We start from the raw sequence: 12,361 nt of genomic DNA, 5'->3' as shown, positions 1-12,361 counted from the left end.
AATAACTGAAATTACTGAAATATGCACCAGTAAATTAGATTTCTGAGAGACTAGAAATTATGACTGATCAACATTCAATGCATGGACAAAGAAGCATTTAAAGAGTCTGGGGATTATAATATACGAGATCAAAAGGTCGTTCTAATATATGAACTGAACCTTTATCTATAAGAATTTTGACTATATGCTTGAAATAAACATGTATGAACAACAAAGACTATTTTAGCACATTTAATTACTAAAGCATGATAGTGTCAAGTATTGATAAATTAGAAAACTAATGCAGTCATTGCCCCTTCTTCTTCTTTCTTTTTTTTTTACACTCCTACCAGCCCTGCTCAAAATTCACCACCAAATGACCATCAAAACATTTGAAACCTCTAAACTTGATTGAAACAGAGAAGGATTGATTTCACATCCCTTTCTAAACTAGGTGGTGCAAATGACAGAAGTTTAAAGATATTGGAATAACATTATCTTATTCTTATATTGACTCCAAGCCATTTCACTGACATCCACTAAACCATTGTTATACTAAAGAGATAAGTTAAAATAAGTCTTATGAAATCCAATATAAGTTCATAATTTATCAAATAAGAAAACCTTATAAATCAGGCAATAATTAGCATCCCATTAAAATAAACTAGAAATCACAAAATTCCAGACAAAAGCACGATCGTATTCTATTATATGATCATCACAAGGAAATTATTAATCAAATAAAATTATAAGAAAAGAAATAAATACCTCTTTTGCTTCCTCCTTAGAAATATCACTGATGCAAGATTGGCTGAATCCAGAAATGAATCTATTTCTTCTCTTTTAATTAATTTTTCTGAATTTCAGATCTCTGGATCTTATGAAAATGAAGCAGCTTGCAAACATAGAGGTATTACAGAGCTCAAACTTGACTTAGTTAATTGGATCTCCGGCAGAAACTTCTCGGAGAAGATGACCGGATCTCAGAGAGGATAATCGGAACATATTCTCTCTCTCTCTTTCTCTCTCGTCAAACGAATTTTTCCTTTTTTACAGATCCGAGGAACTAATAAGGTAAAAATAGAAGATAGAGAAAGAAAGAACAAGTAAAAAAAAAAAACTAGTCGGAGTATTGCTGGAATAGATCGATCAGAGAAGACGAAACTTGGATCAGAAAAATGACCGGAGCTAATCGGAGATAGATTAGATCTATAGTTTCTAGGATTAGATCTAGGGTTTAATAAGGTAAAATGTCAAGAATCTATGATTTGAATGAACATATGAGCTAAACAGCATAGATCTAAAGATTTTAAAAGTAGAGGATGAAGAAAAACAATGAAAAGGAGAAAAAGAAAAACGCACTGGCCGGAGATCTACCGGAGGAGATGATCGAATCGATCGGAGAAGAAGAACGAAGGAAAATGGGTTTCTTTCTCTCTCTCCCTCAGTTTTCAGAATTTTTTTAGAAAAATGAGGGCTTAGAAGAATGAGGAGGAGGTAGAGATAAGCTAACCGATGGCAAAATGGCAGAAATCCGGTCGGGATTTCACAGAACAATGGCCGGAGAAGACGATCTCTCTCTGTGATTTGGTTTTTTTTTTTAATAAAGAAAACCTAGATCTGAAAAATCCCTTTTCTTAAACGAATTTTTTTTTATATAGGTAAATACGAGCTGCTGATATTGACACTCCAAAATGATGGGCGCGCGGAAAATTGATGAGCGCACGAAAAAATTGATGATCGGGCGGTTTCCCTTGTCTTTTCTGGATTCGAATAGACACCGCTCAGGATAAATGCACCCCCCCTTCTCTGAACTTGACCTACGACTTTGCTCGACCCGTTCGCTAGGCAAACGCGCTCGGATTTTGATGAAATTTCGCAGGGGCTTAGCTGGGACCCTAAGCTAGCTTGGGATGAAATTAGGGGTTCTATCTCATTTATCTGATGAGGCTTTGCTCAAACATGAAGGGATTAGGGCACGGTCAAAATGGGGTGTCTACAGGGAGTTGTTGGAGTATGTACCTAGCTATGCGCATTCAGAGGAGGACAGGGTCAACAAGTTTATGGATGGTCTTCGCCCTTCCATTATGGCGAACGTCATCAATTTTGAACCAGAGTATTTAGCGGTGGCCTGTGTAAATGCCGAGGTGGCAGAGCGTAGTGAGAGACTAGTTCAGTTAGCACGGATTCCAGTGGCAGGAAACAAAAACATGGCACCCCCTCCAAAGAAGGCAAGGACTGATGGAAATGTTCAAGTTAGGGTGTCATGTGCAATATGTGGCAAATATCATGTAGGACAGTGTTGGAGGACGATGATGTTTGTTTCAATTGTGGCGACCCTACTCATAAGAGACAAATTGTGCAAAGCCAGTAATCCCACCTCAGGCACCGGCGAGGCAGCAACAAAATTGTCCACCAACAGCAAATCAAGGCAACAATTGCTTTAATAATAAGTAGCAGAGACAGCCGGCAAAGCCTATACCCACCAATTCAACCACAATAGAGCTAGTGGAGAGGAAATAAGAACCGCCAGCAGAATCAAGGAAAGAGTGCCCCTCAAGCGCTAGTCAACCGAGTGCTTGCACTTAATCAACATGATGTCGAGGCTTCAGACGCAGTAGTGGAAGGTCAACTTCTTATCAATAATTCATCAGCACACATACTTATTGATTCTGGTTCTACTTTGTCTTTTATATCACCTGTTGTTGTGCAGAAGTTGGATTTGACTCATGGGCCATTGTTGAATCCTTTGAGAGTGGTCACACCTTTAGGAGACTTAGTTGCTACTAAACTTGTATGCAAATGGTGTATCAATAAAATTGGCGATAGGGAGCTTGTCGGAGATTTAATATTATTGGATACGAATGACTTCAAAGTCATACTTGGTATGGACTGGTTGGCTTCCTATCATGCCAGTGTAGACTGTTTTCATAAACTAGTAAGATCTAACATTCCTGGAGAAGAATTTAATTTTGAAGGAGAGAAGCGTCCTAAGAAGATCAAAATGATAGCGTCACCGCAAGCTCAAAAATTGATAAATAAGGGTTGTGAAGGTATTTGGCGTATGTAACAGAGGAAGATAACAAAGAAGAGCTTTCTGCTACAGACATTCTTGTGGTGAGTGAGTTCTTGGATTTTTTCCAGAGAAGTTGACAGAGTTACCTCGCCACAGAGAGGTTGATTTTATTATTGATCTAGAGCGAGGGAGCAAGCCTCAAAAATTGTTAAATAAGGGTTGTGAAGGGTATTTGGCGTATGTAATGGAGGAAGATAACAAAGAAGAGCTTTCTGCTACAGACATTCTTGTGGCGAGTGAGTTCTTGGATTTTTTCCAGAGGAGCTGACAGAGTTACCTCGCCATAGAGATGTTGATTTATTATTGATCCAGAGCAAGGGAGCAGGCCTATTTCTAAAGCACCTTATAGGATGGCCCCGACAGAGTTGAAGGATCAGTTATCAAAGTTGTTGCTTGAGAAGGGATTTATTAGACCGAGTTCATTACCTTGGGGAGCTCCCGTGTTATTTATGAAGAAGGATGGTAGTCTTCAGTTGTGCATCGACTACATATAGTTGAATAAAGTGATTATCAAGAATTGTATCCACTCCCAAGAAGATTGACTATCTTTTTTATCAAGGAGATTGACGATCTTTTTGATCAGTTGCAAGGAGCCCGTCATTTTTCGAAGACTGACCTAAAGTCCGAATATCACTAGCTGTGTATTAAGGACTGAGATATTCTTAAAACAGCATTTTAGACTCGGTTTGGACATTATGAATTTGTGGTGATGCCTTTTGGGTTGACGAATGCTCCGGCCATATTCATTGATGTGATGAAAAAAGTTTTTAAACCTTTTCTAGATCGGTTCGTGGTAGTGTTCATTGATGATATTCTCAGTTATTCTAAATGCAGAGAAGAGCACGCTGAGCATTTGAGGCTGGCATTGGAGACATTGAGGGAGAACCAATTGTATGCAAAGTTCTTTAAATGTGAGTTTTGGTCGGAGCGCGTGATATTCTTGGGTCATGTAATATCTAAGGAAGGAATTGCAGTTGATCTTGCTTAGGTAGAATCAATTACTTTGTGGAAGCAACTAACAAATGCGACGGAGGTCAAGAATTTCTTGGGATTGGCTGGATATTATCGGAAATTTTTTGAAGGCTTCTCTATTATGGCAGGTCCGTTTAAGTTAAAAAGAAAGAATGCTAAGTATGTTTGGACTGAGGAATGTGAGAGCAATTTCCAAGAACCGAAGAGATTGACTTCTGCACCAGTTTTAATGCTTCCTTCTGAGGAAGGGGATTTTGTAGTGTACAGTGACCACATTATTTAGAGGTTTTGGGTTGTGTCCTCATGCAGTCTGGAAAAGTTATTGCTTATGGATCAAGACAATTAAAGAGGCATGAAGTAAATTATCCTGCTCATGGAGTTAGCGGCGGTGGTTTTTGCTTTGAGGATCTGGCGGCATTATTTATATGTAGCGAAATTTGAGGTTTTTACAGATCATAAGACCCTAAAATATCTTTTTGATCAGAAGGAGTTGAATATGCACTAGAGGAGATGGCTTGAATTCCTTAAAGACTATAACTTTACTTTGAACTATCACCCGGGGAAAGCGAATGTAGTGGCGGATGCTCTTAGCAGGCAAGAGCATTCTAAGTTGGCTTGCTTGATGATGGAGGAGTAGAAGTTATTGGAGCGGTTCAAAGACTTGAATTTGGGGACTTACGAAGTTGATGAAATTTTTTTGTTGCCAATCTTTGAGTCCAATCGGGTTTTGTGGAGGCTATTAAAGAAGCTTAATCAGAGGATGAAGAAATCATGAAGATGAAGGCAAAGGTAGAATACTAAATCTGATTTCTCTATTGGAACAGCTTGTAGCTTATATTTCAAGGGTAGAATTTGTGTACCAAATAAAGAGGAGCTCAGAAAAAGCATCTTGGATGAGGCTCATAAGTCTCGCTACACCATCCATCCGGGTAGCACTAAGATGTATCAAGATCTGAAGAGAACTTTTGGTGGGGTGGCATGAAAAGGGATGTGGCCGAGTATGTGTCTAAATGCATAACTTGTCAAAAGGTAAAGATTGAGCATAAAACCTGGGGGGTACTCTTGAACCCTTAGAGATCCTTGAGTGGAAATAGGATAGTTTGTCGATGGACTTTATCATTGGTTTTATAAAGGACGAAGAGTGGATTTGTTGCGATATGGGTGATTGTAGATCGTCTCACTAAATCGGCTCATTTTATTCCTCTTAAGAAGACATGGTAATTAGAGAGACTAGCAGATGAGTATGTGGTTAAATTTGTCAAGTATCATGGAGTGCCTTCGACTATTGTTTTAGATCGAGACACTCTTTTCACTTCAGGTTTTTGGAAGAGTTTGTATACAGCTATGGAAACCAATTTGAGTTTTAGTACGGCATATCACCGTCAAACAGAAGGTCAAACAGAAAGGGTAAATCAGATTTTGGAGCAATTATTGAGGGCATATATTTTAGATTTTTGAGGAAATTGGGAGCAATACTTGCATCTTCGCGAGTTTGCTTACAATAATAGTTACCAGCAAAGTATTCAAATGGCTCCATTTGAAGCCTTGTATGGTCATGCTTGCAAATCTCCTTTGTGTTGGGCATATGTTGGTAAGAAACAATTGATTGGGCCGAAGTTAGTTCAGGAATCAACAGAGAAAGTTGCATTGATCAGAGATCAGTTGAAGACAAGCTCAAAGCGGACATAAAAGTTATGCCGATCAGCAGCGGAGAGAGTTTGAATTTGTAGAAGGAGATATGGTTTTGTGAAGATTTCTCCGTTCAAAGCGGTCATGCATTTTGGTAGGAAAGGAAAGTTGTGTCATCGATACATTTGACCTTAGCGAATCATTAAGCGAGTTGGAGCAAGAGCTTATGAGTTGGAGTTACCTCCGCATTTTGAGAGGATGCATAATGTGTTCCATGTATCGATGCTTCGCCTGTATTATCCCGATCCTTCTCATATTTTAGAGGAGGACAAGGTGGAGCTTCAAGAAGACTGGTCTTTTTCAGAAACTCTAGTTTGTATTCTTGAATCAAAGGAAAGAGTCTTGAGGAATAAGATGATTTCGTTGGTCAAAGTACTTTGGCGTCATCATGGCCTAAGAAGAACGGGTACTCTCCGGAGGCCCACGTACCCGTGTCGGGTGTGTATCGGGTGCGGGTGCTCTTGGGTACTCTTTGGGTGCGTACCGGGTACGCACCCGGATTTGTGTACCTATCGGGTGCGCATGCGGTTCAAATTAAATTGAAAATTACAGATTTACAATAGAGGGGCTCTCCCAATTAACAAAAGGGGGGTTGAATATATCAAAATATCTATAATATATATATCCCATAATTAAAAACCCAACAACTTAGAAGTAATATTAGATTTTGGTGATGTTATGGTTATTTGATTGTTCTCCAATTACATTGTTTGAATTCTTTAACAAAATATTTATTTTTTTATTTTTATAAATATATAATAAAATATAAAAATATATTATATTCAGCGTACCCACAATGTGCCGGTATCCTTTTTTTTTTAAATCACGTATCCACGTACCAGTATCGTGTCGTACCCGCACCCTGTACCCGTATCCGTGCTTCATTGATCATGGCATTGAAGAGGCTACTTGGGAACGGGAATCAGAGATCCAAAAGAATTTTTCGACATTATTTGGAGGTATGTTTTGCTTAGCTTAAGGTACTTGTACTTCTATTTTCTTTCCTTTGCATGATGGTTAATATAGATTTGAACTAACTCCCTTCCCGATAACGGAAGTGGAATTTCGGGGACGAAATTCTCTTTGAGGGGGGAAGAATGTAACAGCCACTTTTCACTTGTAATTATTATTATTATTAGGGATTTGCTAGGTTCCCGCAAAAGGCATTTCACAGTTAGTCTGTCGCATGTAGACCAGCGACCTTGTGAATGAAGACAAAAGATGTTGTCTCCATTCACGAGGTGGTTGGTCTGAAATGCGACGGACCAGCCGCGAAATCCCTTTTGCGATGGACTCTAGCAATTCCCTTATTATAAAAAATTGTCCCTAAGCATATTAATAAAGAGACCCCGTTTTTTAAATTGTTAGAATCACTTAATCGTTTTGATATTGACACCCTATATGAAGCACTATAGCATATGTGGGACCAAGTTAGAAAACCCTAACTAGAGAAAAAGAATTAAAATACGTCATATATTCTCCCCTCTTGTACTCACACACTCATACACTTCGTCACATGTGGGCCCTCCCCACCTTACCGAATATAAGAGAGAGAGAGAGAGAGAGAGAGAGAGAGAGAGAGAGAGGGAGTTATCGAAAGATATAAAGAGAGAGACTTAACGGAAAAAGAAAAGGAGAGAGAAATATCCAGAAAGTGAGAGAGACCGAGAGTGGGAGAGAGGGAGACCAACGCCGAGAGAGAGAGAGAGAGAGAGAGAGAGAGAGAGAGAGAGAGAGAGAGAGAGAGAGAGAGAGAGAGAGAAGGAAAGAGAGGGAGAAGGAAAAAGAGAGGGAGAAGAGAAGAAGAGATTTGGGTTATAAATAGGTTTTCGGTTTTCCTTTTTCCAAGTAAGTGATCCGAACCCTTATTTTTTATTAATTTAGGATATGTAACCCATATTGTATTTTGAATTAGGTGATCTAATTAGGATTTTGTGATTTTAATTCTCTTTAAAAGTCAAGAAGATTGCTTTTAACATTCTTTTTCAGAAAATTTGATTTCTATGTAATTATACTTGTGTAAAGTGCAAATTTTTATGTATTTTTGCATGCTGTTTTCGGTATTTTTCTCACTAAATCAGTGCAAGTTCTTCGGTATTTTTTGTACGATATAGTTACAGTTTTTTCAATCAATAATTATGGTAATATATGTTGCTGATTTTTCAGTGTTTTAGTGTAAAAATAGTTGCAGATTTTTCAATAATTATGACAATATATATTGCTGATTTTTTTTAATTAGGGCTGTTAAAGTTGCTGATTTTCTCAGTATTTTAGATCAAAATAATTGCTGATTTTCTCAGTACTTGGACCTATATGTGTTGTTGATTTCTCAGAATTTTTCACCCATATAGTTGGAGAGTTTGTCGACCCCAACTAGTTTGGGACAAAGGCGACCTATATGTGTTGTTGATTTCTCAGAATTTTTCACCCATATAGTTGCAGAATTTGCCGACCTCAACTAGTTTGGGACAAAGGCTTAGTTGAGTTGAGTTGAGTATAGTTGCAGAATTTATGGTATTTTAAAAATATATAATAATTATATATATGTGTGTGTGTGTGATTTTACATTGGAGATGGAGATACATAAGAAAGAAGAGAACAGATGGAGAAGCGGATATGAGAGAGTTCCCCTCACCCGATACCAATATGTATCCGTGTATACAAATGGAATGACAAAAATGCCCCCCCTAGAAAGAACACACGTATACGTCAACACTTCCCCTCAAATTGGAGTATGTATATCTAACGTTCCCAGCTTGTTATATCAATCACTCAATCTAGCTTTGCTCAATGGTTTTGTAAACATATCCACTATTTGATCATTTGACCTTGTACACAGTGCGAATCTCTCCTTCTTGGATCCGATGATGGATAAAATGACAATCTACCTCTATATTTCGTCCGCTCATGAAAGACTGGATTCATGGCTATATGAATGGCGGACTTGTTGTCACAGTGGAGCGACGTGGAAGACGAATATGGTAAACCAATCTCAGACATAAATGACCTCAACCAGATCAACTCTCAACCTTTATCAGCCATAGCTCTGTGCTCAGCTTTTGCACTCGACCTTGATACAACTTCTTGCTTCTTCCTCTTCTAAGACACTAAATTAGCTCCAACAAAAGTACAGTAGCCATTCGTAGACCTCCTGTCTGCAGGAGATCTTGCCCAGTCTACATCAGAATATCCCTCAATCCTCATGTGATTATGTTTTCTGAAGAGAAGTCCTTTGCTTGGAGCTTTCTTCAGATATTTTACTATCTGAATAACTGCTGACCAATGAGAAGTCCGAGGATCACTCATATACTGACTAACCACGCCAACTGCATAAACGATATCCGGACGAGTGACAGTGAGATAAATCAATCTCCCAACTAACCGTCTGTATCTGCCTGGATCCTTGACATTTGGGTCCATGGGAGTCTCAGCAGGCTTTGTTCCTAGAAGACCAGTCTCTCCCAATATATCTAGAGTATATTTTCTTTGTTATAGAGATAGCCCTCCTCGTGACCTCTATCGCTAGAAAATATCTCAGATGACCAAGATCTTTAGTGTAGAATTCCTTCTGAAGACTTTCAACCTTCGGATACTTGCGCTATCACTCCCAGTAATTATGATATCATCCACATAGACAATTAGAAAGATCCTACCATCTTTGCCTTGAGAGCTGAAGACCAAATGATCTACAACACACTGTTTCATTCCAAATTGTATCATTGCCTCACTAAATCTTCCAAACCAAGCTCGAGGAGATTGCTTAAGACCATATATTGCCTTCCACAACTTGCAGACCGCATTCTTCATCTCTCCCTAAGCAACAAACCTAGGAGGTTGCTCCATGTATACCTCTTCCTACAAACCACCATGTAAGAAGGCATTCTTGACATCTAATTGATAGAGAGGCCACAACCTATTAACCGCTAGGGATATCAAAACACGGATGGAGGGAATCTTGGCCGCAGGAGAGAATGTGTCCGTGTAATCTATGCCATATGTTTGTGTATATCCCTTCGCAACCAGTCGAGCCTTCAACCTTTCTAGTGTCCCATCTGATAAATATTTCACTGTGAATACCTACTTACAACCACCTGAGCCCCTGATGGAAGAGGGATCAACTGCCACGCGTGATTCTCCTTGATAGCCCCCATCTCTACTTCCATAGCGGCTCGCCAATCTGAATCAGCCAAAGCCTCGGCAACAGAGTGAGGAATAGAAACCGAAGATAAAGATGACGAAAAGGTATTGTAAGAGGGAGATACACAAGCATAGGAGACCACATCAAAAATAGGGTGATGAGTCATACGAGTCGCGATTGGAGCATCAACAGGAGAATCACTTACCTCAGAAGGAGTGGATGGACCAGCGAGCTGTGAAGGGGCTAGAAGACGTGAAGAGGCATCTTGACAAGCAGGTGGCGGACGATGACAAGAATAAACCTGCAGCTGTTTGGGCTTTTCGACAGGTGATGCAATTGGGACTGAGGTAGGAACCGGGACGGGTAGTGGTAATGGAATCTCATTGTCAGGAACCTGGGTAGGAATAGGTCCAGCAAAATAGGGCTTATCCTTAAAAAATGAGACATCAACAGACACATGTACAACGAAGATGAGCATTATAACATTTGTAGCTCTTTTGTGTCCGAGAGTAGCCCATAAAGACAGACTTGATCGCCCTAGGTTCCAATTTATCAAGTCTTGGAGTGAGGTTGTGAACAAAGCACGTGCAACCAAATACTCGAGGAAGTAAGGGGAACGGATTCCCGGAGGGATGTAGGATAGAGAAAGGCGAGCGATTGTTGAGAATAGATAATGGAAGCCGATTCATCAGAAAACATGAGGTGAGAACAGCTTCAATCCAATATGATTTAGGGACATGCATATGATAAAGAAGAGTCCTAGCGATGTGCACAAGATATCTAATTTTTCTCTCTGCAACACAATTTTGTTGAGAGGTGTGGCCATTAGAGAACTAATGAATAATGCCACGACTAGATAAAAAGTCCTGAAAACCATTAGACACACAGAAATACTTACTGTCATTATCTGTACGCATGCATTTAATCGCATTTAATCGAACATGAGTACTGATTAGAAATTTCAGCATAAAAAGAACAAAATATATTAAAAATCTCAGAACAATCTTTTATTATATATAGCCAAGTCATCCTTGAATAATCATCTATAAAAATAACAAAGTATCGACCACCAAATATAGGCGAAGTTCGACATGGACCACAAACATCAGAATGAACTAGCTCAAAAGGACGTAGGACACGACTAACTGAACGACTTATAAGAAACACAATGATGTTTTCCATACTGACAAGACTCAGCTGAAACTGACTAACTAGATTGGAAAACAATAGAAGAATACTACATATGATCTGCTGGAGGGTGACCAAGACGGTAGTGCCACATGAAAGAATCGACTGAAGTACTCAGTGCAGTAAGCGTAATATCTCTATCAAGGTGGTAGAGTCCATCCACCTCATGGCCCGAAGCAATACTCCTCCCAGTCTCCAGATCCTAAAAAGAACAAGAAGAGGGAAGAAGGTCACCGAACAGTTAAGACGACGGGTAAGTTGACTAACAGAAAGAAGATTATATGGAAAACTAGGTACACAGAAGCAAGAGATAACTGAGAACTAATAGATGTATCCCCTGTACCAGAAATAGGGCACTTTGCCCCATTAGCCGAAGTAGTCAATTTAGAGAGGGTGAGGCTTAAAGGGACTAAGAAGGCTACAGTTACCAGTCATGTGATGTGAGGCTCCAGAGTCAATGAGCCATGAACTGGAATGACAGAGAGCAGGATGGGGGTGCTACCTTCCGTTGCAAGAGTGGCACCTGCTTGTTTCCGTTTGTCATGTAGGCATTTAAGGGACTCATAGTCAGTGCGAGAGATCACTAAGGTGTTGGAAGAATCAGTAGAGATGGTACTAGGTGCCTCAAAAACATGATGTGCTGCTCGAGATGGTGTCAACTCTGGATGTAGATCATAACAAAAATCAACAGTATGGCCCTCCATATCACAATGGGAAAAATAAAGGGTTTCCACGACCACCAGTACTACGGCCTCCCCCTGAATCACGGCCAAAGCCACGACCATGACCTCTGCGACCCCGACCACGGCCACGGCCACAAGTACCCCGACTGTAACCAGACTGAGTAGCAAGAGCAGACTGCTCACCAATAGTATCACCAGGTGGATCAATGCTGCACCCGAGAGAAGACCTCATCCAGGTCTGGTAAAGTACCAGAACCTAATTTCTGCTGACGAATAGGCAAAAAGTCACGACCAAGTCCATCCAAAAAACGAACAACCCGTAGCTCATTCTTCTGCTTTGCCAACACGGCAAGATCAGTGGATGGAGGATGATAGACATCAATCTGCTCACATAGACTAACAAAATCAAAATAGTACTCGGAAACCGATCTCTCTCCTCTCCTTGCCCTGAAGAAATCAGTATAGACATCACAGATCCGAGTTAGATTGTTAGTCCCCGAGTAGAGAGTCTCTGCATGTAACCAGACTGCACGAGAAGTAGGCAAAAACAACATGTGAGTAGCAATCTTAGGCTCCATAATCTGACATAAGAGTGACTGAGGAAGAGCATCTTCCTGATACCATTTGTAGGGAATT

The 12,361-nt window shown here is 39.9% G+C and overlaps 1 protein-coding gene and 1 long non-coding RNA gene across 2 annotated transcripts; one reads left to right on the top strand and one right to left on the bottom strand.

The window, feature by feature from the left end:
• Positions 1-1,892: 1,892 nt before the first annotated feature.
• On the top strand, positions 1,893-8,819 carry LOC143883149 (uncharacterized). Its single transcript, XM_077386502.1, has 6 exons — positions 1,893-2,234; positions 2,693-3,032; positions 3,124-3,291; positions 3,838-3,966; positions 4,156-4,283; positions 8,673-8,819. The coding sequence occupies exons 1-6, from the start codon at positions 1,893-1,895 to the stop codon at positions 8,817-8,819; spliced, it is 1,254 nt and encodes a 417-aa protein (XP_077242617.1).
• Positions 8,820-10,837: 2,018 nt separating this feature from the next.
• LOC143885452 (uncharacterized) lies at positions 10,838-12,104 on the bottom strand. Its single transcript, XR_013253272.1, has 2 exons — positions 11,471-12,104; positions 10,838-11,244 (listed from the first exon to the last, which is right to left on the bottom strand). It is a non-coding gene; the product is annotated as an uncharacterized LOC143885452 (long non-coding RNA).
• Between the last annotated feature and the right edge of the window lie 257 nt (positions 12,105-12,361).

Source organism: Tasmannia lanceolata, unplaced genomic scaffold (genome assembly GCF_043159265.1).
Source record: "Tasmannia lanceolata isolate RefF3 unplaced genomic scaffold, GAP_Taslan_0.1 ptg000008l, whole genome shotgun sequence".
Lineage (NCBI taxonomy): Eukaryota > Viridiplantae > Streptophyta > Magnoliopsida > Canellales > Winteraceae > Tasmannia > Tasmannia lanceolata.
The sequence above is the reverse complement of the archived record's forward strand: the minus strand, read 5'-3'. Positions and strand labels throughout refer to the sequence as shown.